This window comes from Hirundo rustica, chromosome 4 (genome assembly GCF_015227805.2).
Source record: "Hirundo rustica isolate bHirRus1 chromosome 4, bHirRus1.pri.v3, whole genome shotgun sequence".
In the NCBI taxonomy this organism is placed as follows: domain Eukaryota; kingdom Metazoa; phylum Chordata; class Aves; order Passeriformes; family Hirundinidae; genus Hirundo; species Hirundo rustica.
This window is the reverse complement of record NC_053453.1, coordinates 40,917,397-40,944,636: the sequence shown is the minus strand read 5'-3', so window position 1 is coordinate 40,944,636 and position 27,240 is coordinate 40,917,397. Positions and strand designations below refer to the sequence as shown.

Here is a 27,240-nt window from a genome sequence, read left to right as displayed (position 1 = left end):
CCCTCTGTCCCTGAATAGTCTTTTCACTCTTGCTGTACTGACTTTATGCTGTTGTTCTTTATGTTCAGTCTGTCCTTTCTTACTCTCTCAGAGAAGGGCTAAGCTCTGGAAGCTTCATGTTGCTAAGAAAGAGTTAAATCTGCTCAGAGTCTTTGTCTCTCTCTCTCTGCGGCTCGTGGTGTTACATTTTCAAGGCCACACTGGTGAGGGAGGAAGAACTCACACAGAAACATCAGAGATCAGAGCACCCCGGCAGTCCGGAATCACAAAAACCAAGCAGGATCATAAATGGCTTCTCAGCCCACCCCTCGGTGTAAATCGGGGTGGTCTCAACTTAAATGGTGCCCATAGCTCTTATCAGGGGCCCAGTAGAGATTTCTCTCTGCTCCAGAGAAGTCTGAAGAAAGTGGCTGTTGCAAAACAGCAATCTCTCCTTCCCTCTCACTTCACCCAGGAGCCGATAGAATCCGGCCAGGCCTCAGGCCAGCTCCCCCCAAAAAGGGGGGAGCAGCACGCCCAACTCGATGTTACCTGCCTCTCTCTGGTCAAAAGAAAGAAGGAAAAGGCTCCACCTACAGGAAATTAAGGGGTTTTATATGGTACTTACCAAAGTCGTAGCTAACAATTTTCAGTGGTTAGAACAGATGCCAGTATTCTAACTAACCCTCTGATAGGTCCCTGTCTTTTCTAAAGCAATTCTCAGGTCCTGACCTGGAGAATTATTCTACATTCTTCTATAACTAAAAACCCAAGCTGTACTAACTCATGACAAATTACAAAATGTCTTACATCCTAGAGTTCTGTTATTATGATCTGTCTGACTTAATTCCACAATAAAATTGTTCTGTTAAAAATTCTTATAACAATATATGGACACGTTTTTATGTTAGACAAGCAGATGCACACAGAATTCTGATATGTACTTAAGGATTTTAACAATATAAAGACTTAACCTATATTTACAGCTGGAATTTGCATGAGTGTTTATTCAGTGAGGTATTAATGGCCACTCTCATGCTATATATGCAAGTTCTTTTGAGGCTATATTCAAATAAAAACTGAAATCAGCATGATGAAGATTATGTCAAAAATATCCTTTGCTTTCCATTTTTTTATATATATGTGTGTGTGTGTGTGTGTGTGTGTGTGTGTGTGTGTGTATAAAAACCTAAATCAAACACAGGCTGTGAACAAGTACTAAGTGTGATTTCTGGCAAATTCAGTACACTGGCAGCTGTCAAAAAGCCTTTGGTCTCAAGTATGTATCCCAGTACTGCACTAACAATAAATAAGGAGCGGTGTGGTTTTAAAAAGTGGCTGAGATGCCTAAACATTAGCAATAAAGTTTTCAAACATTATTCTGGTAGCATAAAGTTGTCAAACATTCCTGAAGCTTGTGAGAAGGGGACACAAATGTGGTCACAGAACGTGACATCTGTATTTGCCTCCCTTTGACTTGAACCTTAAGTGTTCCCATGGGCCCCAGCCAGTATTTGGTTGTGCTTTGGTTGGACACAGAGTGTGTGCAAGCCAAAAGCACAAGCAAGCCAGGTTAGGCAATTTATTGTGGGTTAGTTAACACCAAGTCCTTAGGAAAGGCAAGAGGCCATAATAGCAGCATCATGGGAAGTGGGCATGGAACGATGCCTGCAGGCCATTGGTAAATTACTTTCAAGGCTGCAAGAGAATACAAAGTGGAAGTAGTACCAGTTCTAAAGTTGTGAATCTAAATGGGAGACTTCTCAGGTGTTAAAATTATCCCTGGGCAAAATGATTTACAGTATTTGAAGAAAAGGTGAGCTGTTACATGACAAAACAGCAACTATCCCTTCTCTATGTGAGGAAAAAAAAAAAATTACCATTCTGATTATTTCTCTCTGTTCCTGTAGATAAATCTACAGGAAAGAAATTCTAGACATAATATTTTGGGTTTAATTTATAAAATAAAGTAGAATGCAAGCTTTAGATTACATTGTTTATAACTTTTTATTTTAAATTGCTCTCCTCTGAGGATTATGTGAGCCCAGAGAAGGTACAGGATACGATGGATATAGTAGAGGCATAAGATATATAATTAAGTGGATATTTTTATTCATGTACTTGAGAAATTGAGAAACACTCTTCGTACCATTGCCTCTCACAATGTTTGGTTTTGTTTGGTTGTTTGGTCTTTTTAGTGGTTTGTGCTATGAAGTAAAATGAAACCATCCAATCTATATTTTCAGCCTTACCCTAACTGTGCAAATGCTGCTGTTCAATAGGTTTTAATTTCCACTGTCAGAAACAGTTATCTGCCGGTTGAACATGTATACAAAGGACTCTTCCTCTTTTTCCATATGTCCAAACTCAATATTCAACCTTGTAGTTGTTTAACTCCTGAAGAAACACAGAAGTTAAGCTCTCTGTGATGGGTGCCTGGCCAGCAGTAATCAACCCTGCCCAGAAATGCTGCCTGCTGCTCCACTTCTGCCTCATGATTTTACAGATCCCTAATCTGAAGGATCCCTCTTAATCCATCCCTGCTGGCTTTAATTTTTAAGGTTTTATTATAAGGTAAAGACCTTGAAGTAACTATAATATTTACTAAGAACTTTTTTGTACTTTCATCATTGTGACTTTGTAAATATTTGGACTGTTTGGGGCTCTGTATAGTGTATACACTCTTCAATATCGGTGATACTACTGAAAAAGTCTAATTAAGCATGAGGTCCCATTGTTCCAGGCAAGGTAGAAATGTAATACTGATTACAAAGAGTGCACAGTGTAAAAATTTGGCACATCAAATTAAGGGAAGGATGGAACAGAGATGGAAACACAGAAAAGAGTACATAGTTACTATGTAAGACATGTAATGCTTGTTGTACTTGGAAAAAATGGCTGGAACTTCCAGGCTTTTAAGGCATTTTACACATTTCACAATTCAGTTAACCATCAGTGGATCTCTCTTGTTTCTAGAACTATAATTTATACTCTAAAATCTCAATACTCAAAAGTAATTTAGGAAAGACAAGATCCTGTTAGACAGGTGACAGCAGTATGTCATTCGGAAGAATAAAGAACAATGAGAAATTTAAGTATTCAAAACCATAATAAAACATGAGCAGATGAAGATATGATACTTCATTCCCCTTTCAAAGTGTAAGTAGATTTTTCATGCAAGTTTTTTCATATCATATCTGGAAGTGACATGGAAAAAAGTACACATACAGATTCCTGCATGGATGTGTCTCTCTCTCTCCCAGAGCCCTGGCTCCATTTTTGCCTCGGCTAGCTTGAGAGAGAAACCACAGCTGGATGGATTTTTTCCTCAGGGTCTTAAAGATCTCAGAGAGGCTGGAACCTTTTTCTTTAGAGAGAGCAGGTTCCCATCAATGGCAAAAGGAAAGAGTCTGCCCTTGGTCCAGGGGGAATCACAGCTTTATTCTGGGGTCTTGCCCCAACAGGGTCCGGAGCTCAGTCCAGTCCCCATCCCTGTCCCCATCCCAAGAGCCCAGAGAGAGATTTCCATGTGGTTCCCTGGCATTTATCCAGGGGGAAGGGGCTAGAGGCAGGGACAAGCCCCTACCCAGTCAGGGATAAGGTGGGAGTGGAATAGAGTTGGATTACATTCCCAGTGTGGGAGAATGGGAGGGGAGAAGGAGCAGAAACAAATCTTTTGATGATACATTTTCCATGAGAACAGGGGATACAGAAGAAACCATTACAAAACTCAATATAAAATGAAATACAATATAAACCCCAAATAATGCACAACACTGCATATCACAATTGAATTTTTTATTAGTAGTAGTGGAATTGGTATGAATATTTCACTTTGAAGGAAGTGATTTAGTTGTTTTAAACCAGCCCTTTCTCCTAAGTGTAGTTTCAGAATGCTCATGCACCAAGTACAGCAAAGTATCCTTGTGTGTTTGGAAAATTATCAGATCCAAATGTAACATGGTTTATTTTTTTATGATCACCTCATACTTCTGGCACTTTTGGAGGTCTATAAATGACTGTGTATTAACTCCAAAGGATGTGTACATTGGCTACAGTCTTTGGGGTGACAGAACTTTTTGACAGTATTTTTTCTCTCTTAAAAATAATGAGGTGAGTTGGTAGTAGTGCTGATTGTACTGACAACAAGATATTAATTTGTTAAATAATCTTGAGCACTAAAAGATTATGAAATCAACCATTTGGAAGTACTTGTTAACAGATTTTCCTGAAAGCAGGAAATAAGTTTTCCTGAACATATCTATTCTACATCCATTTAATGGCAATAATGTGCTGAGCAAAAATGATTCTTATAATCACCAAGATACCTTGGATAGTTCACCAAGCTCTATTTTGGAAATTTTGGAGAAAAATTAAATATTTTTTATCTGGAATTAACTTAAAATGGTACTCAAGCATTGAAATATTTTCAAGACATCACTTGTGGTTTATGTTGCTGTAGGGGTTTTAGTATTTATTCTCTTTTTGTGGGAGGGAGAAATTAGGAGAAAAAAACAAAGCAGGCTTAAGCTTAAAAATGAACAAAAATAGTTTAATTAACACACACTAAAAGAATGAAAGAAAAAAAAAGTTGAGAAAAAGAAAACTTAAACTAAAACATCATGACACTTTAAAACATGTTTTTCTCCTCTTACAAACTATTAGCTTTCTTGAACAACATAGAAAGACACAACTTGGGATTTTCAGTCAGTTTCACTATTTAGACATAATTACTCATTACTTTTTAGGAGAAGAGTCTCTCTAAGATCTTTTTATGAAGATGTTTGCCACAAGACAAAATAGTCCAGTGCTCTCAATGTCACACATCTGCTGCTGCCCGGAGTTTTCACAGCCTGTGATGTTCTATCAGCAAAGCTTCTCAGTGTATCTGGGGTACTATTTACAAATACTTCTTCTAGTCTAAAATCATCTTTGTCTCAAAGGCTGAGACCTCCTTTTAACCCAGGAGTGGGGGCTTTAAAGTTCCCAAATAAATCTCAATTACATCAGTCTTCATTTTTGATTACAATAGCATTGTACCCAACAACACTAAGATGCTGCAAAGAACAGTCCATTTCTCCATAGTTTACCTTAGAGAAGTCCGGTTAAAAATGTCCACTTCTTCAATCCTATTCCAGTATTATTAGTTCTTTCACTTCTAATCTAACTGACTTCATTCGGTGTCTGTTCTACGTACCCTCTGTTTTCTTTCTTCTTTCTTTTAAGGAAGAATTGTGCTTTAGAAGTTTCATGTTGCTAGTAAAGGGTTAAATCTGCCCAGGCCAGCAAGGGCCACATGCAAGCGCTGGGCTGCAGGAGGCTGAAGGAAATGCAAAGCTGTGCTGATGGAGGAAGCTAGTAGATGTCCTTTTTTCCACCCCTTGGTCTCATCTAGGGTGGCTCGGCTCAGAGTTGTTATGGAGCTGCAGGCTGACTTTCTTTGCTGTCAGCAGCGATAAAGCTGGGCCGGGGCTTGGCCCCCTCTCTCTGCTGCAGTCCAAGCATGTGGCCTGCACTGCCGAGCTGCAGCCACCCCTCTTTCCTGGCGGCAAGCAGGGGAAAGGGGCTCAGCTGGCCCAGGCCCTCCCTGTGCAGGCAGTGGCCCTCAGAGGCCCGGCTGAGCCCGGCCCGGCCACCCAGAGGGGCAGCAGGGCCCGACTTGGGCCAGCTGCCACCCACGATGTTACCTCATGGCTGATTCCAAAGCGAGAGGGAACCGATCAGCAGCAGATTCGTTTTAAATGTCCCCTCCAAAGTCGCATTGACATTTCCCATTGCTCAACTTAGCTGCCAATATCCTGGCCAGCTTTTTGGTAGGTCCCTGTCCTCACCCCCCCAAACCACTGCACAATCAGGACAGGGAAAAAACATCTCACATTTCTCTATAACCAGAAAACAAAATTGTGCCAACCCATGATAGTTGCCCTAAAGCTGGAAATCAGGTTTCAGGATGCATTTATAAGTAACCTGAAATTATACTCATCAAGAAGTAAAAGTTGCAGTTTGTTTGTCTCTTACATGATTGCAAATAAGTAAGTACCTGAGGCAGGAACTCTGATAATTCATAAATTCATTCATAACATTCCTGAAGCTAGTTAAGTTTCTTGTTTCACTTCTCCAGAATAGATGAGCTTGCTTCTGCTGATCTTGAAAGTGAAAAATGAGCAAGCTTCATTCATGTTTTTTTCATTATCTTGTACTTCTGTTGAAACAGCAGACAAATCTGAAGGGAATTCTTTAGCCACAAGCAACATGGTTTTGAGAAGTTGCAGTCTGTGTCTTCTTTAGTGAAGATCAAGTACATGGATAACATATTTTGAATGAGTTTATTTGATTGCCTTACCTGCCTTTTGAATTTAGCACTTTCAGAGAGGCTTTCTCACGTGGGTGGCATGGTTTTATTCTCCATAGCATGCAAGGGTTTAATGTTTGTGTTCCATATGTCTTAAAAGTCAGCAGAACTGCCTCAGAGCAGTAAGTTCTTTTACTCTTCTGGCAGCTGTAGGGATTACTTCTTATCTGCACCATTATATGCAAACAGAACATTAATTTACAACATGTTTATTGCAAATGATTCCCCCTACCAGTATTATTATTGAAATTACTTTTTAAACAAGCTTTACTTAAGAATCTCTGCCTAAATTTTTTTAAATGCATGTTTCTGATTTTTTTAAATTTTGAAGGTTGTAATAAGAGTCAATTGAGTCATCCAAGAACTTAGAGACAACTGTTATGAGGTGTGAGTAATTTCATCTTCTCTATTGGAGCCCCATGAATTTATACAGCTGACTGCAGTCCCTAGGAAGCTAACATTTCAGCATAGCACGGCACAAAACAATGTAGAAATTCCTGCTTTATATCCAAAATCATGTTATTCTGTGGTTGTTCCTCGATTGGTGAGTGCTCCTTCTTCACAGAGATTGTATACCACCGGTACAGCTCTGCTGCTTTCCCTTCTGGAGCAAGGCAATTCAGGATAAATTCAGGGGCTTTCTATGGCACAGCACAGCCATTCTCATGGCTGGGATATTTTGTTCAGTTTCTGTGTCTGGGCTGAGCTTCTTTTTAACTCTTACTCTTTGTCTGCTTTTATACATGTAAGGAGTAAGTTATAAAATGTACACACATGCACTGAGGGAGCAGGAGGCTCCAGATGAATGCACTGAGGTGTTTCAGCCTGGACACCTGAGCAGCACCTGAAGCTTGGGAACTACTGGCACTGACTGTAGATTCAAACCTTTACTGGTACATTGTGAGGTTTTTATCTAATATCTTACTATTGCCAGGCTACCTAATGATAAAACCAGATCTGAGCTTAGCATTTTCCTGTCTAAAGCGTGCTGAGGAATATTGCTACATGTTAGTGGGATATTCTTGTTTTTCTACTGTGAGATTTTAAAAAAAAATCATCATTGTGTAAACACAGTGAAAGAAAATTTAGCTATCCCATCTGCTTTCCTCTGACATTTTTTCCATTACATATTTAACACTAAGCCTCTCTGATGGAATTAAAAATAGATGGCTACAGAGGAGCCCATATCTATTAATTGACATTCCATCTTTGAAACTTACAACCATAAAATCACTGGAGTAACAGACCCAACTCGGCTTTTATATGAATGAGGTTTTTGGTAAAAAGCATTGCTTGTACTCTTTCTGTATTTTACTGTTTTGGCAAAATTTTGTTAGGAAGTTCAAATATGAAGATACATTGATGAGTCTTACACAAACTGGAAAAGAGAAAAAGATTAATTTTAATCCCTCAGGAAAGTGAAAAGTAGAAGGTTTCAATTTTTTCTGAGTCTCTTAGCAGCCCATCATTGCAATATCTGGTCACCTTGGAGTCACTGTTATAGTGACAGTGAATTGATCTGTTTGTTTGGCAGTGTGGTACCAGAGGAAAACCATTCCACTCTGAGCTTGTCACAGCCTAAAGGGTTGTCTGGCTTGTGAGACCCCAACTGTGGGTTCATAGGACACGGTGTGTAGCTTTATCCTTTAAATCTTGACTTGTAGTCTTGTAGCGGAAATGTTCTTAGTAATTAAGACAGAAGTAAAAGAGAGATGATGTTTCAGGGTCACAGGAGACAGACAGATTTAATGCTTGAGGGATAACTAAACTTGCACTGGAACGTCATGCACTTTTTTTTTTTTTTTTTTTTTTTTTTTTTTTTTTTTTTTTTGTAACAATTCAGTAGTTTCTAGCAGTATTTCAAGTGCATCAAAACTCCTGAACAGCAAACCCAAACTATGGGCATAGTTCTATGATTCTGTGGAACTGAAGATGCTGCATAACCACATAAACTTGCTTAAACAAATTTGCATGTAAAATGTTTTATTTTCAGTTTTACTGTGATGATGATTGAAACAGACTGGTTGCAAAACAAATTGACATGAAATTGTAACTATGATTCCTTAAAATTACCATATTATTGTAGAAACACTGAGGCATTTCTCTCACTATAAGCTCTTGAACTACTCAGTATCACATAGGGTTGCAAAATGTACAAAATGTATTGGATTTTCTTTTTCTTACAGATGCTTATCATTAAACCCATCATTTTATTTGAGACAGATGAATGAGTAAAACAAGAAAGCTGTTGAAATTGCATCAAAAGAGGGAAAACTTTTGACAATAAGAATGGGATTCTGAGCTAAAAAAGATAATTCTGTTAAGTACAGTTACATGATAGTCATAGCTAAGGCTGTCAAAGGAATGCATGTACTGATATAATGACATATGTGTGTTCCACAACTAATTTTGTGGTAATGATTAAAACCACTACCCTTCTGACTCATATATTATTAACCTTGTCTTCTGTCAGTGTTCCTTTGATGCACACAAGTACATAAGCCAAGTCATTGTCTGGAGAATGGTTGGGAAGAATGTATATTAATGGTTGGGAAGAATGTGTATTAACACATTCTCAAGAACGTGTTAATACACAAATGGTGAAATTCTTCATAGCTTTGCTTTTCCCTATTGTTGAAATATAATGTAGTGTATTCAAAACATGACTTATTAAATTGCAACATTAAGTTGAAATATAAAGTATAGACTAAATGTCATCATGGTTTTGTAACCAACTCTTCCTGAGCTTACTTCCTGTGAATAGTGCTACAATTTTAAATAATGTTTCAACTCAAAAAATTGCAGTGTCCCATTTTAATTAATGTCATGAACACCCATGAACCAAAATGAAAGAAACAAATAAATTGAAAAAAAGTCAGGAATTAATCATACTTTGAATTTAGAAGGAAGGAGGGAAGGGAAGGTGTGGGAAGGGAAGGTGCGGGGAGGTGCTGGAACGTGCAGGAAGGGAAGGTGCGGGAAGGTGCGGGAAGGTGCAGGAAGGTGTGGGAAGGCAAGGTGCGGGAAGGTGAAAGGGAAAGGGAAAGGGAGAGGGAGAGGGAGAGGGAGAGGGAGAGGGAGAGGGAGAGGGAGAGGGAGAGGGAGAGGGAGAGGGAGAGGGAGAGGGAGAGGGAGAGGGAGAGGGAGAGGGAGAGGGAGAGGGAGAGGGAGAGGGAGAGGGAGAGGGAGAGGGAGAGGGAGAGGGAAAGGGGAAGGGAAGGGAAGGGAAGGGAAGGGAAGGGAAGGGAAGGGAAGGGAAGGGAAGGGAAGGGAAGGGAAGGGAAGGGAAGGGAAGGGAAGGGAAGGGAAGGGAAGGGAAGGGAAGGGAAGGGAAGGGAAGGGAAGGGAAGGGAAGGGAAGGGAAGGGAAGGGAAGGGAAGGGAAGGGAAGGGAAGGGAAGGGAAGGGAAGGGAAGGGAAGGGAAGGGAAGGGAAGGGAAGGGAAGGGAAGGGAAGGGAAGGAAAAATTCATAGTGCATCGTAATAGAACACCGCCTCCATATCCATAAAAATTATTATGATTAAAGAAATACACCTTAGAATCAGTGAAGTAACTGCTAACTCAAGATAGATTTTAGTTGCAAGAGTTGCTTCACTGCACTGCACCCTTTCTGTTGATACCAGTAAGATTAATTTCAAAAGCCAGGTCTTCAGGACTGTAGAGAACTATCACCCTTGGATATGTTTTCTCACAATTGGAGGGAACTTGCCAGAGAAACACTTGCATTTGCATACTCAAATTTAGGAATGTTCAGTCCCTTTAGCTCTCCTGGCTTTCCACTTTTGGGAACATCATTTTATGGGTTTCTCCAAGGTGTGGGGTTGGCAGCTGTGCATCTATTGCAAACCGAAACTGGCAGAGAGTTGTCACTGTTTCCCTTCCTCCTTCCCCATACCAAGTGCAAGAGCTGTTTTCACTGCTTATAAGATATTCCTTTTAAGATATTCCTGTGAGTTTGCTTAACCAGGGCAACCATTTAAGCCCACAACTTCTGGTATGTGCAAGCTGATGCAACGTAGTTTAGATCACAGTGCAAAAAACTTTATTGAATCATTTCAAGTTGCATGAAGTTGAATTACTTTCTGTTTTCCATAGGCTAGTAGCTAGCAGTCAATCTGTAATATCTCTTTTGGTGAATTTACTGTCATCTGCATATTTGCAATTGTAACTGCTTTTGTCAGTTTCTTAATACCTATGAGACATATTTTCTTTTGTGCTTTCTGTGGAATTGTTATACTGAAGTTTAGATAAAAATTAGCTTTTTAATTTAATTTGCATATGAAATACAGGAAACCTTGGTGGAAGGATTTATTACTGAGAGGAATTGAGGAGGGCCAGGGGGTGGGGGAGGCAGGCTGGGGGGTGGTTGAGTGTTTCCAAGCTGGAATAAATTTGCTATAGTTAAAACCTTTAACATACTTTGCACACTCTAAGGAAAATAACGCTGTCACTGGTGCTTTGGAGAAGGTCTGGACATTTTCTTAGTATCTGAATGTATCCTTTATGAATAGTTAGCAACTAGATTTTATTTTGGAATGGAAACTCAGCTAAGCCTCCCTCTGTCAGAGATGTGGTGTGTCTCCAGCACAGGAAGGACTTTGACCTGTTGGAATGAGTTCAGAGGAGGTCTCAAGATGATTAGAGGGGTACAGCACCTCTCCTATGCTGAAAGGCTTAAAGAATTTTTATTCTTCAGGCTGGAGAAGAGAAGTCTTCGGGGTGACCTAATTGCGGCCTTCAAGTACCTGAAGGGAGCCTACAGGAGGGATGGAAAGAGACTTTTTACAAGAGCATGTACAGGAAAGAACAAGGGGGAATGGCTTCAAACTGAAAGAGAGTAGGTTTAGATTAGATATTAGGAAGAAAATCTTTAGTGTGAGGGTGGTGAGGCACTGGAACAGATTGCACAGAGAATTTGTAGATGCTTCCTTCCTGGAAGTGTTGAAGACCAGACTGAATGGACTTCTGTGCAACATGGTCCGATGGAAGGTGTCCTTGACCATTGAGGGGTGTTGAAACTAGATGATCTTTAAAGTCCCTTCCAACCCCAGCCATTACATGGTTCTGTGATATTCAGCACCAACCAGAAAGTCCACTGTATTTACACCTGCTAAAGTTTTCTTTCCCCATGCTTGTCAGTGAGCAGTGATGATGCTACAATGGTGAGGAAACAACTTTCTGAAGCAAAGTATTGTGTTTTGCCAAGAAAAAAATGCAATTAAATAAGAAAATGCCTTGTCTATACTTGTCATTCCTTAGGAAGCAAGGCTGGTGGATTTTTAGCTAAGAGAGAGGGCAATGCTACATTCAAATCATCTAATTTTAGGTAATCAACTCAGGTATTGTGTCGCCTTTGAAGCAATCTGTTTTTCTGCCCAGGGATCAGGAATCTTGAGCTCTTAACTTCAGGTACTCTGAATTACATTTAAATTAGATAAGGTGTGCAAATCATTCAATTTCATTTTTCTTGGAACAGATTCGCTATCATAGTGGGTAGTGACTCATCTGTGCTCTCTCAATTTCTTCTGTGGAGGTTTGGTCTTTTAACTGATCAGGGTTCTATGATCTGCCCTTTCTCAACTGTTAGGAAATCTGCCCTACTAACAAAGCTAAGATCTTCATTACATCATGATGACCGGCTGTGTATTTTATGGAGTTTCTTCTGGGCCCTACTAGCTCATATATTTCTTCTGCCTTTCTCACCATGTTTTATGGACACTTTATAGATTATAAAATAATACTTGAAGGACACATAACATATAGATGTAATCATATGGCAGGTTGTTATACTTGCTGACTTTTCAGCGATGATAAGATGTAAAATGTTGATTTTTCAAAAATAAACATTGGAAAGATGCATTTTTTTAAGGCCCCAGATAATGTCAAACAATTCTATTTTTTATTAAAATTACAAAATTTTATTAGTAGTGTTGTCAGGTCCTCATGATTTAAATTTGGATTTTTACACTAATCAACAAAATACCTCTGCTTTGCAAACTAGATCCTGTGGGTTTTATATATACATTTGTCTATATTTGCAGTCTGATGTATTCAAAAAGATTGCTTTTTTCTGGATCTGGAGTCTTTCATGTTGCTGTAGAGGTGAGACAGAAAAAAAAATATAGCCAATATTAACCAGTGATGCTTTGATGTTAATTCTTTGGCTGTTTGAATAAATGTTGCCAGAGTAGTATTTTACTCTTTTTTATTACATTCTTTTCATTGTAGTCAGTGAAGTCTGTGCTCTTGAATTTAGCGTTTTAACCTGTGCTGTTGTCTCAGTTTTATATGGGCGTAATTATTGTTACACTTGAAAAATGTGTTCTTGGCTAGGTAAAATATCCATATGCAGAGAAGGAAGATCGTAGCGATCAGGAAACCCTTTCTTTCCTGGACCACTCCTGCTGCAGCATCAGGGCCTAGTAGCAGCATAGCCAAGAAAATGGGAGTCATGGATGTACCCAGCTGCCTCACTCATTTTCCTCAAGTTGTCTGGTGTATACAACTTCAAGCACCTTTGTCATTATCTTCAATAGATTTTCAACATCAATTTCTGTTTATTTTCATTAAAAAGATGTAACTCTTCCAACATACTCTGTGAGGAAATGTGGTCTGATTTATGCTTCAAGTAGCTGAAGGGAATGTTGCATATGGAGAAAATAAACAAAAGAAAAAAAAAAAAAAAATAGTTCCCAAAGCTTATTTTCTTGGAGCATTTTAAATTCAGGCTTTCAGTCAGTGTGGTGTTGAGTTTTAAATCAGTGTCAAAAGTGACAGTTTAAAACAGTTTTAAAAAGTTATTGTGGATAACCATGGTGTTTTAATACATAAAGACAAATAGTCCTATATGCTTTCTTGACTTGCAAAGGTTTATATTTAGTTTAAACCAAAATTGTTTCAGTTCTTCCCTTTAAAATTAGAATTTCATTTCATTTTTGAATGTATCCTCATTGTATCCTCAGTACTGTTTCTCATGAAAAGTTTTGTGGAAAGACTCGCTTGTCTACCTCTAGAACTTAGGGCAGTTGTCAAATGTGGAAAACTACATTTGAACAATTTACTGGAGAGGAATAAGCAGTTTTATAAGCATTTCAGCCTAAGATAGTGTTGAGGAATAGTTTCCCAGTAGGTAGCTCGGTGTGCATGTTCAGTGACTGGGGACAGAAACTCAGAGACAAGTCAGGAACCCACAACTCGCAGACTTGCCCCGCTTCAACTGTGAGGGTATAAAATCACAGGGGATACTTTGCTTGGGGTCCCTTCTCAAAGGCACCAGGTCAAAAAGTTATTTTGTTATTTAGTTATTGCACCAAGATTATTTAAAGGATTCAGGCACGTTGCAGTGCAAAAAGGTGAAACTATCTAAGGTCTAATGCAAATAATAGTTTTCAATCCCATAGATACACTAATTTTTAGATTCTTTCAGGAGACAGTAAAAAAAGAGGCTTCTGATTCAGGCTCTTCCTCACTTACAGCTTCTTATTTATTTTGTATGTAAGTGCTTCCACTCCTCTCCACTGATAATCCTCCACCTTTGGTCTGTCTTTCCAAGGTGTAGTTTCGCTGCCTGCATCTGCCGCTGCTCATTTTTCAAATTACATTAATGTGAAGCTGAACTGATTTCTGACATCTGGCTGTTGCCCAAAGCATTATGAACAGCTAGAGAAAAAGACCAAAATCTTGTTAATTTATATTTTCGGCTGCTTGGCAGCATCATAATCACTCTCAGTTCCTGAAACTGTGTGTAAATTGTGAATGCATCACTGTACTGCTGTAGGTTTGTTTGGTATTTGGGTGTCCTTTGGTATCTCAAAAAACTGGATGGAAAGAAAAATACTGTACCTGAAATCTGTAAGTTAGGCTTCTATACTCACATAAAAAAGCAAATGAAGCAAAACAGTGGAGTGCTTGGAAACATTGCTCATGTGTCCCAGCTTGTTCATAAAAGAAATATTCTCAAGAGCTATACTTGCACAGTGCCTAGCAAAGCTAGTGGCAAGTTATAATATAGATTATTTTAAATAATAATGAGTCAGCAGGATTTTATGTGATAGCCCCGACCTGTTCAGGACATGCCAAGTGCTATACAGTGAGACGGATTGCTTGCAAGCTGATCCAACAGAGTAGCATTAAATCCCCAAGGAATTACCACTATTTATGCCTGTCCCACTTTTATCTTCAAGAGCAAGCTGAATTTTTTGCAGCAATGTCATATCTAGTAGGATAAACACTTAAAAGAAAAAATCAAACTGAGAACAGTTCAACCAAAATGTTTTGCAGACTGCAGATACCTATTTGTCTTTACATATTTTTCTCTGAGAGGACAGACTATGAAAAAAAGGTGTGTGAACAGTGTTAGCCATATTTGATGGGCTTGTGGAATGAAGTTATAGTTATAAATGAGGTACCAGTTTATCGTTTTTGTTTGCTCCTAGTCATACAGAGTACTTGTTTTGCAGAGTGCTCCAGAGCCCAGGCAGAGCAGAATGGCTCTCAGGGTCTGCATTCTGCACTCATCCAAGGGCACATTTCCTTCTCCTCACCCTGCTTCCAGGTGATCAGAGGGCAAACTGTCCCTCTGAAGGAAACTGGATGTGCTGGCACATGGCTTCAGGAAAATGAGGGAAACATGCATTACTGCAAAATAAGTGATTAACTCTCTTGTTTTTTTCCTTATGTAGAAAACTGGGGAGTGAAACAGGAACAGATTTTGAATAGGCTTCACCTGGTCTTTATGAGGCAATCAAAGTTTCATTAGGCTGTAGATAATTATTTAGGCATGGTTTTAGCTTTTCTGTCTGCTATAGTCACATAGTAAGAATGAGACTACAGGACACAAAGTTCTCAAATTAGAGCAAGTATAATTCACTGTGTTTTGAATGTGTTTCCAGAATTTTGAGTTGGTTTTGTCTTTAACAAAACTCTGATAGTCCCTGTGATCCTTGTCCGGTTTTTGAGATTTCTCTCTTTCACAAGATCTGTGAGATTTCTGACACGTGTATAGGCTGCTCAGGTGTGCTCGAGTTCCATCTAACCTGGATCTCTTATCAGGTCTGTTCTCCAAGGACCATGGGCACTGTTTAGCATCAATCTTAACACACCTTCCTAAACCATACTTGTCTTTTGCAGAGAAGTATGTACATGTGTATGTGTTTGTGTGTGTACATGTGTGTGAACTGCTGTTTCTTCCTTCCTCACAGCCTGGAGAAGAGAGATCACTACTATAGGCTGGGGACAGTTCTGGTAGTTGGTTGATTATAGGAGCAGGATTTCAGGGAGTGCAGAAAAACATTGTAGGTCTCTTTGGTTGTTAGTTTATTTTTTCTTTTATTTTTCTCTTTCACTCACTTAACCCCTTCCTTCCTGCCTTCCTTCCCTCCCTTTCTTCCTTCCCTCCCTTTCTTCCTTCCTCTTTTTCATGCCAGTCAGTCATCAATAAAATGACTTGGAATTGAACCTGGAACATAAATATCAGACAGTTCATGCTTCATTAGACAGAACAAAAGAGTAGGCAGCATGATTTCCACAGACCTAGTTGAAAAACCAATCACTATAATACTGTCCAGGGTAACCCAAAAATGTGTATTGTAATCCATATTTGTGCAATGTTCATATAGTTTCATATTTTTACACAATATGGAATTTCAAAAAGGACATTGAGGTTCTGGGGTGTTTTCAAAGAAGGACAGCAAAGCTGGGAAAGAATCTGAAGCACAAGTAGGGAGCTGTAGTTGTTTAGCTTAGATAAAAGGAGGCTCAGGGGGTAACTTACCTCTTTCTACAACTGTCTGAAGGGGGGTTATATCCAGGTGGGGATCCAGCTTTTCTGTCATGTCTCAAGTGAAAGGATGAAAGGAAATGACCTTAAGTTACCATTCCTGAGGAGGTTCAGATTAGATATTAGAAGATTTTTTTTCACTAAAAGAGTTGTTAGGAATTGGAATAAGTTGCCCAGGAAGGTGGTGGAGTCACTGTCTCTGGAAGTACTCAAGAAGAAGTGTCTGGATGTGGCATTTGGGATATGGTTTAGGGGTGATTATGGTAGATGGGTTGCTGATGGCTAGACTAGATGATCTTAAAGGTGTCTTTTAACCTTGGTCATTCTGCGCTTCTGTGAAACGAGCATGTTCTTTGTTTTCTGCACTTGTAATAATAAAAAAACAAAACAAAACAACACAACAACAACAACAAAACACCATAACAACAAACTTCTAGCCTAAAAAGGCTTTTATGCAGAGGAAATTCTGACAATTAGGAAGGAAAGGCAATATTTTTCTTTTTTGAGTAAGAACTATTCAGACATTTCCTTTTTAGAGTCTTTTTATTAAGTAAATTTTTAATGATGGAATACATGCCTGAATTATTTCTGTGCCTTGGTACAGTACAAAGGCATGATCTGGAGATGTTGCAATGGATATATGAACTCAAACTGCTTATATGATCACTGTTCTGAATCTTTATTCATTGTAATAAGCATCTCCTACAAGAATAGTGTAAATATTTTGTAGTATAAATGTAAGATTTTATTTTGACTGGTGATTTTATTGTTTAATCAAAGAATAATTAGAAAATTCAATTTGTTTGATACAGGTAAATAAATATATTTGAATCTAATTGTCTCTTTAAAATGCTCACTTAATGAGGTATTATCATACCTTGTTCTGTCATGTAACAAATCTGTGGCAAGACTACTATACAGACAGCAAGGTCTATCTTTCTATATAGTATGCTTTAATGCCAGTTTTGGCATGTAGATTTCACAGTGCAGTGATAGGAAGTTCCCTGTAGTTCAGTGGGAGTGCTCACATGGACAAAGTGTGTGCAGGTCAACATAAATACCAGAGAGCTTTCTTGATAGAGATGGCTTACAGATGGTTTTTGTTATTTCTTACTTCTTTTTTTTTTTTTTTTTTTTTTTTTTTTTTTTTTTTTTTTTTTTTCCCTGTAGACTATAATCATCAAACATATAATACTTATTTATGAATAGTATGTGTGCATACATATGTACAAATACTGCTCCAAGGGAGATTATTTCTTTTTAATTTCTGAGAGCAATATCATTATTTTCTAGTAAGTAGATTCCACTTGTCAGAAATCTACATTATAGAATCAAAAAGAACTGGGAAAGATTCGACCCTGGTTTATTCAATATAGTAAAAAATTAAGTTTATTCAGTGAGTATCTTTGAATTTTTCAGCACCTTTCAATACCACTGATTATAAAATCTGACTTTCTTGTGTATTCCCTGTCCTTATTTTGGATGTGGCCTTGAAATTAGAGCTGTACTGCTCGTATCATAACTGAGTGCAGGATTTCCTGCTTTGCCAGAGCTTTGACTGGGAACTTGCTAAGGAGGTTTGGATTTTAATGATGTTGGTGTTTAGGAAAATATATTCTTTTCCCTGCAACCTGGATAGCAAGATCACTTGTAAGCCCAGTGTAACTAACTAGTTAAAAATGCAGCTGCTTCAAGTTGTAAGGTTAGGAATACCAGCGTTGGAATTAATGAATTTTCACCTACTTCTCATAGGTTAATTTAGAGAATTAGGTAAAGCTAAATTTTATTGCTTACACAGAAACTTGAAATTATAGTGTCATATATCCTTTATCATTATATCCATCTGGTTGTGAAAGGCAGGCCATATGCATCCCATTATTTGTGATTATTCTCTCACATGGTCTTGGGAGCTCCAGGAGGTGGAGTATACATACATACATATGTGTACATACATACATGGCTGTATATGCACCTAGAGGGCATTTCGTAGGTGATGCATTTTCTGAAAATGTTTTCAGATGTGTCAAAGCCTCATAAAAGGCTCTTCTATGTGGAAATCCAAACAAAAGATGAAAAGGAGGCTGGAAACATTTCTGAGTCCATCAGTAGGATACAGCTTCAGGATCTGTCCCCCTGCATGTGGTTTACAGCAAATAGCCAAAGTGCTCATCCCAAGCAAGAATATATGTATGTTCTAGAGATTCAGTTTCAGTTTTCTCTCCCTGTTAACCTTATTTTCTAATCTGATAAACTTTAATCTTCTCCTCTGTTAAACATTTCCTAAAGGAGAAATTCCAAACTGTAATAGAAAGTGTCATTAATATTAATTCTAATATGTTCTAGTTATTAAGGTATGAAACACTAAGTTGGTGCTATACCATTAGATGCATTCATGAATGGAATAAATATTTTATCAACTTGCATGAATGGGAATTGCTGCACTACTCTATGCATAATTCTTTCATAGATTTTTGTACCTCAAATGATTGCCAGTAAAATCTTCATGACAATGTGATGCATTTGCCTCAATATACATTGTTCAAAAAACCCCCAATTTTAGAATTAAGGCAAAAAATTTATACTTTTAATGCAATATTTTTTTCTTTCACTTTTCTTACACTTGAAACTTTGGATATTGAAAGTTCAGTTGGATAGAAAATTACTGTGGCTATAAGGAAATAGCCTGACAGCATTGAAGCATCAGGGGTCACTCATTTCCAACTATGTTAAGTTTGCCACAGTAGGCCTGAAGAGGCAAAATACTGGACTTTAACCCCATCAGCTGCTAGAACTGAATTCAACAGAATCCATTTTATACCTTTAGTCACTAGGTCTTTCATCACAATTTTAGAAAGGGAAAGAGGGGGAAAATTGTTTACAAGATAATTTGAAAAATTATGATAAAGTTACTTAGAGGATATTGCTGTTAACAGTAATGAATAGCAAGAATAAATTAGTTAACAGAGCTCAGATGCAGCAGTCAAAAGTATACAGTAGATCTACCTCTTTAAACATAAGTGCAAAAATATCAGGAAAAATCATATATCAGACATATGGAAATTAAAATGTGCAAAAATTTGTGAATTATTTACACATTAATCCAGATTCATTTGTTACATTTTTTTTAGTAATTGTGTGTGTGTGTATATATATACATGTATATATTCATTGAGATGTAATTTATGAATCATGGAACCATGATTAAATAAAGATACACGAGACTGAATAAGTAAAAGTTATAATGTATGTGTTTACTTGTGCTGAAGTATTGTTTATTTGAAACAACACCATGCTGAGATAATATGTACTGTGTTTTCCTTAAAAAATTCTGAAGCAACAGTGTTGTTATAAATACATGTGAACATGATACATGAATTAACATGAACTTGCTTTGCATGGAAAATATCTTTTCAAAAGTAGCTGCTCTGTATGAAGTGAAATATCTTTTAAGTAAGGAGAATAGCATTATAAAAATGTTTTCAAATATCTCAGGCTGTAAATCTAAAGAAGGGAAATCTGACATAAACAAGTCAAGAACTTGCCAGCAAACAGGGAGTTTCACTTAAAATAAAAGACTGATTTTTTGTTTTCTAGATGACTGCATAGTCCTCCTTTAAAAGACTGAAAGTTTAAAAGTATTTTAGGTATTTAAAAACTGCTATAAATCAAAATATGAGGATCATTGCAAATATGTGATTTGAAGATAGTTGGACATGGATACATGCCTGTGGCTGTTGTAAAGTATATTGATAATGTGTATGCTTTTGTGTACTACAAAAGTAAGCTGTAATATACATTCAGGCTTTTTAAAAATTATAATAGTAAATTCACTGTAAAACATGTCTTGCAATAAGTTCTATTTTCCATATGTTAAAAATAATTGAATCTAAAAATACTATATTTTTGCTTGCTTTGAATACCAGTTTTACTCTATTGAGTTAGAAAATAGTCCCAGAAACAAAGCTTAGGTCAGTATTTACTTTGAGAAATTATTAAGCTCAACTATAATTAGCATGAACATTGTATGTATTGTTACATATGCTCTCAGCAGTGGAAAGAAATTGTTTAAAGGTTTAGTCTAGAGCTGCTGGGTTTTTTACATCTAGAACTTTTCAAAATTTCCATTGTTAATTTCTTCTGGAGTAAATTTTAAAATCTGAAGAAATACCACCTGGTCTGATTGCCTACTAGTCAAGGTCTGTCCAAAGAAAAATGTTATATATTGGGCTCTGCAGAAATAAATTAGAAAGTGATAAAAAGGAGGGAAAATAGCATTCAATGCTAAAATACATTCTTCAGAAACTGAATGTTTTAGATGCACATAGCTTCTTTCCTATTATTTTTATACTCATGATTGCTTGATGCAAGGAGAAAGACTGAGCATGAAAAAAAAAAAAAAAATAATAGGTAAATTGTACCTAGTAATCTAATAAGTTTATTTATTTTGATGTTTTTCCATAAGATGTTTGAATATAGGGGAGAAGATCCTACTTTCTTCAAACCTCACAAGCAGGTAAAATTCTTGCTTTATGTAGAGACTTCAGGTAAAAGCCATGGTCTCCATAGTTATCAGACTGTCTGACAGTGCTTCAGAGACCACTTCTGTGAACACAGTGCGGAACACCAAAGTGATCTACTGTTTGGCTGTTCTCAGTACTTCATGAGCCAGGGGACGTAACAATACTTCCATTTTCTTTATGTGAATTTCAGTTTAGCCACATCAGTGTTCTCTTAGATAAGCTTATTTGAATAATCACATTTATCTGTTAGTATGGTGTAATTTAAATATACTGTAGTACTGTACAAAATTTTGTTTCATTCAGCAGAATCTCTGTTGCCCCTTTTTGCAGATGACGGTTGCTGCTGGTACGAGCATTGAGAATAACATTCAAAGGACCATATCCTGCCCTAATGTATGTTCTGAATATCTTGGTTTTTTGCGTCATTTAAATCTGAAGCCTCCTTATGTGAATTTGATATTTTGTTGCCCACAGAAGCTTGTGCATCTCGAGGTTACTTCACATTTTTTATTTCAGGGTCAATGAATATTGTACTACAAGTGAGGTCTCAGCCTATCAAAATTCCCAGATTGCTTTAATTTCTTTCTATACTGTTAGATGGTGCAGCTAAATAAAAGGATGATAATTTATTCATAGTTTCTTCTGCATTTACCTTGCTTCCCAGCCAGCTCAATGCTCCTGTCAGTTGAAATCAGTAGAACAGCAACAGACAAAATAAGGAAAGCAATGAGAGACTATATTTATTCTACTTAACCTTGTCCTAAATTGCATTTTGATATGAAGATGTGTAATAATAAATGTGGAAAGAAGGTAATTTCATTTTTCTTGCTTAGATAAATTTATAACATGACTTAGAATGAGGGAGGAGTTATTGCTTATGAAAGGTAGAGTTAGTGATATATCTGGTTAAGAAAAGAAGCAAATTTTTCACTTGTAGTATAATAAGTCATTTTTTCTTTTTAGACAAAAACTATCTAGTTAATGGAAAAATCATTGGACCAAAACTGAACTCTTATACATTAATGGGGAAACATTAATGAAAATTGGGATGTACTTTTGAGAAAAGAATGTAGCTCTGAATTTTTTAGAAACTATTTTTTATCATGTAATGTGTTTGCTCATTTATTTTTCAACTAAAGATTATCATATTTGTAGGGGAACTGGCAGAGATAATTCTGAATAAACACGTCCATCCCCTTAAGTTCTTTGAAGATACAGCAAATAATCAAAGAACAATCATGGTTGACTTAAAGCAACTAATATCTAAAAGAGAAAATGCTGTGATTTGATATTGGAAAAAAGCAAATTTGTCTTCCCTATCTGGGAAAATAATTTCAAAACAAGGTTTTTTTCTGGAAACTTTGTGCTCTTAAGGGAACACAGAGAAATCCTTTACACTGCATTCTTGGAAGATACTGCATCTGATACTGAATCATTGTGGATTTCTGCATACATTCCTGGAGTAGATCAATATTATAAATTCTTGGCTATGATGTGTACTCTTTGATTCCATTTTCAGACTTGCTTCTGTGCAAAGGAAAAACCCTTCCTCAATACATAGTGTATGATTAATCTCCAGTTTCTTCTGGATTTTCAATGTGACTTTCAACTTCTCCAGTGCAATTTTCGTATTCCAGTTTGCAAATTGTACCATTTGTAATGGAAGCTAGTAATACAGACAGACAATAGCTAGTAATATAGAAAATAATATGGCAGAAAGGATGAGCATGGAAAAATGCACTATTTCCAATTTAGTTTAGAAGTCTGTTCTATTACTTCAAAATTGTTTGTGACCTTTTAATTTTCTTTGAGCAACCTGGTCTAGTGGCAGGGGGTTAAAACCAGATGACCTTTAAAGTCCTTTCCAACCCAAACCATTTTATTATTCTATGATTTTTGAATTTATAATTAATAATGACCAAAATTTCTTTTAGTTATAAAGGAATCCTGTTCAGAGATAGAATATAATCCCTATTAACATCTACATGTCATCCAAATGCACTTGAGCAAGAGCAAAAAAGTGGAAATTTGCGCTCAGCCTTTCACCCAGCATCTTGCGGGGTGGACAGGAAGGCAAGTCAGTTCTACTTTACAAGCACAAAATTAAGTAATTTTTTTTTTTTTTTTTAATTCCGTTCAATGCTAGCCCCCCAATTACCTGTGTGAACCATAGTTTTAACAGTGGTCATTAAGACTGTCAGCTGAATTAAATCTGCAGCTGAAATTGTTCGAATGCATGGTAAATTTTCAATTATTGGGCTACATTATTCTGAAATGTTTCTTGTAATTTCTGTGAATTGCACAACTTTGTATTTCTGCCTATTGTAAAAGGGATAACTACAGAGGATAGCCTCAAACCATAAAATTTCCAATCAGTATATATTGCACTGGTTCAACATTTTAATTACATGGCATTAATAATAAATGGTAATTAATTATTAACTTCAATTACTTAGTCAAAAAGGCACAGTGCATTTGGTTCTGCTTTTCTGGTTCTTAATCTCAGACCCAAAATATATTTCTAGATCTGCTCACCTAGAAGCAGTGTTTGAAATGCTAAAACCATAAAGAAAACATAGAATAGACTGTTCATGAGACAAATACGCTAAAATATCAAGAAAGGCTTTCTTAAGCCTGAGTAACATTTCTTGATGTTATTAACAAAGAATGTAAGCAAGTTTTTTAGATATAAAGGGTGTGCAGTATGTAATTTTGCTTAATGGAAACACACTGCAAGGGTTGCAATAAAGCTGAAGCTCAGGAAGAAACTGTGATATATTAAAAACTGAGAATTCAGATATTATGGTGGTTTTCAAGGTACATCTCTGTGGACAGGTTCCTACATTTTAAAAGTTCTGATCTGTATGCTGTTACTATGTTTACACCTTCATAATTATGGACTTCAACTTGCCTCTATTCCCCCATAAACTGTTTTCTATTTTTCGCTATTATCAACAGGTCATGTAGGAGAAGCTGAGAGAAGAAATGGGTATTATATACAGTAATAAAATGCTTTGCAGATTATTCTCCTCTGTATTGTTTAATAGGATATTAACTGCTGGGTTTGCTGTCTTTCATGCAAAATATCCCAAATCATGATTCTAATGATTCTATCTATCAAACTATCTATCAAACTATCAAACTATCTATCTACCTATCTGTCTGTGTTTTTGAAGAGGTTGGTCTTTAAACAACCACTGGTATACTTCATGCACACCATTGCTTGATAAGAATATGGGAAGATGTAAGCTCAAAGTAGACATACATTATAAAATGGCTGGATGAACATTACTGATGGATGTAGAGTCACTTAGGACAGTCTATCATCCTGCGATATCTCAGTGCCATTACACAATGACAGGAAGCAGTGCACAAAGACAGGACACTTTGTATGTGGATACAGTTGCTGTAGCTGCCTGCCCCTGAGCTTCTACAAAATTGCAGCACTCATACTTCTTTTCTTTACAGCTCTTTAAGGTCCACAATGAAAATGTAAACAGCAAAATACAAAAGAAAATGGTGACAGATATTAAACATGCTGCGTTTCTTCATTCAAAACAGAACTTGAATCTGTGTGTTTGTAAAACAAAATTGAGCTATATAGCAAATGAAAACATATTTCACTGCATACAGTTGAAAAGAAAACTATTTTGTTTTAATCAGGCGCAAACACAATGCATTTTGTTCTTGAACCATCAGCTGTAACACTCCTCTTTCATGGAAAAGCCACGCTTGTTTTGTCTAAACAAATACATACTTTCAGAAATTCTTTGAGCTAGTCAGAAGTTTCAGAGTTTATGTACCCAGGACTTTTGAATTCCACATATGTGATTCAGACTGTTTATTTGGATAGATGCATTTACTAATGAAAAAGCTTAATGTGCCTAAATTTTTAACATTTTTTATTATTATTATTTTATGGCTTTAGCCTAGATATAGATGATATCTGTATACATTTTTTACAGGAGTTCTGTAGGAAAACAGCAGTTTGTTTATATTTTGTCAAATTCAGCAGTTTTACAGCATCCTATAAAATTGCTGGGTTTTATCCATCAGCATCCACCCATCCAGCAATGTTAGTTCTTTACACTATTTCAAGAGGTTTTTTGAGAGGATTATGGTAAGGAGGGGGGCAGAGGGTAAAGGCTTTGGTAATATACAGAAGCCTTAAAATATTAGAATATTTGTTTTCCTCCTGTATGAAAACAAAACTGTACTTTCAAGTTTTTATTTAATTAAAGATTAAATCCTGGTGGGTTTTTTTTGTTGTTGTTGTTGTTTGGGTTTTTTTTGTTTTGTTTTTTTTTTTAATAAGTTTCTTCATTTGAATAAGCAGAGCATGTTTGGTTTTTTTCCTTAAATTGAAGCCAAATGCCTTTATTCTGAAGGAGAGATATTTTTTTTTTTTCTATGTTGGGAACATTTCTGAGATCAAGAGGAAAAAGTACTCCAGAACTGCTACAGATAGGAAGAAAAAAGTCAGGAGCCAAAACATAATTACAGGCCTCCAACCTTTCTCAGATTGTTATGAAAGCACCGTGAGCTTTCAGCTCAGCTACTTCAGCTCATTTTCTGCCTTTATAGAAATCAGGAATTTACCAAACAGTGACCTACCACTTGAAGCTAGGAACCCATTTTATGTGATCCCCTGACACTTTCAAGCCTCAGACCCTCTTGACACGTAGATGTCTTACTTATGTCCGTGGAAGGAAAAAAAAATTGCAGGGAGGTTTCTTTTCTCAAGCTTTTCACAGACTCCATAGTTTTAAGTCTCCAGGAGTTCCTTCATTCACAAATAAACTTGCAAAAAGAAAAGCTATTTCAATTTCTTCTCAGTGACGGTGACTGTGCAGCTGTGTATTTTCAGCATGACACTAATCTTTGGCCCTCGCCTCTCACTTCCCTGGCACAGGGCCAGCAAATTTCACTGTGCAGCCCAGAATTTCTGCCTCTGCTTCATTTCTCATGACAGGCAATGAACTGGCAAATCTGCTGGTGGGTCAGGTGTGCCGAGTGTGTTAAATCAGGGGGGTAGAAAGAGACATCAGCAATGCTTTACAACTGGGGAGGTGTATCACTGGCAAGTGTACACCTTGGCAACAGTGGGGTGTCCTTGTCCTCAAATATTCAGCAGCACCCTCCTGGTAATGCTCTTACATGCACAGCATCATGTCCTGGCATGGCTTTGCAAGCATTCCAACACTTTGCCATAGCATTTGGCCTGACACTGGCCCAATGTATTGATTTGAGAGATTGAAAATTGCAAAATGGAAATCAGGAATTCAGAATTGTAGTAGCATTTGCAAAGAATTTTAAGAAACAATTCTCAGATGATAGCTAAGTTATTCCACACCTTTTTCGTTTTCCTGGTTTTCTCTCCCTCTCTCTCTTTTTTTTTTTTTTTTTTGGGTGTGTGGGTGTGTGTGTGTGTGTGCATGTGTGTGTGTGTGTTGTTTGTTTGTTTGTTTGTTTGTGGGGGGGGGGGTTGGTTTTTGGTTGGTTGGTTGGTTGGTTGGTTTTGTTTCCTTCCCTCCTTCTGAGGCACAGTTTATGCAGGGAGCGTACAGCCACAGGCTGTAACTCCCTTCATCCACAGAAGGAAGATGAAGATATGGAATGAACTATGCTTTGGGGAGAAGAGTAGGTTTTCATTGGTTTTGTAACATTTTTCCTTTGGATTATTACTGAGAAAAATCTTAGCCTTATCACCAGAAAACAGGAGGGACCAAACATTTTCATGGAAGATATCTAATATACAGGAAATATTTTCTAGGTAAGAGTGATGCTCCTAGATACTTTTCTTTACTACTCTCCTGTAATTTGCATTTGTCTCACAGAAGAGGGAAACAGAAGAGCTATCAGCTGTTAATGGTGGGGAAATAACTCATTTAGCAAAAGGCAGTTGGCAAATTCCTTTGAAAGAATAAAAGAATGCCATCCATTCCAGGACACGTGAAAAATAAATTGGCTCCGATTTCAGATTTCAGAAATTTCTGTTTAGAAATATGCAATGTTTATGGTGTACAGCTTTTGCTTAGGAACCTTTCTTGCTGCTGTGATGCTGTTGCTGGAACCAAGGGGAGGCAGAGGAGGAAGCACTCCCAGGGGAAAAGTTCCTGGACCAGAATAAATAATTACATGGGAAAGGTCAGCCATGGACTGGAAGGGGGAAAACTATTATGATTCATTAAGTATGGAGAGTAGAAGCAGGTGGGGGTCAGAAACACCAGTGGGAACAGGGGCTGGTGGCTGTGGGGGAGGAACATGATCTGAGATGGAGAAGAAGCAAGAGTGGAGAAGGAAGTTTCAATGGCAGTTCTCCCAACTAAAAACTGATCTTTTCATGGAAATGTGAAGTTTTATTGGAAAGGTGTCTCAGAGATGGTTAAAGTGGGAGAGAGGTGCCCCCTCCTAAGGTATCTTGAGTTCCAGCAGACGAAACTATGAATGATGGTATAAAAACTGGCACTTGTCATGTGGTCTGGACATTTCTACTTCTAGTTCTCTGTTCAGCCCAGATTTGATGCTGAATATGAGGCATATCTAACATGTCGATGAGAAAATGATTCATTCCACTTTGGGAACTTATAGAGGTTGTATCACCAAATATA

At 37.3% G+C, this 27,240-nt stretch overlaps 1 protein-coding gene across 1 annotated transcript in view; it reads left to right on the top strand.

The window, feature by feature from the left end:
- PPFIA2 (PTPRF interacting protein alpha 2) overlaps nucleotides 1-27,240 on the top strand; it is a 335,304-nt gene that overhangs the window by 153,408 nt on the left and 154,656 nt on the right. The window contains 1 exon segment of the mRNA XM_058420262.1: nucleotides 20,960-21,022. Coding sequence (XP_058276245.1) covers nucleotides 20,960-21,022 — 63 coding nt within the window.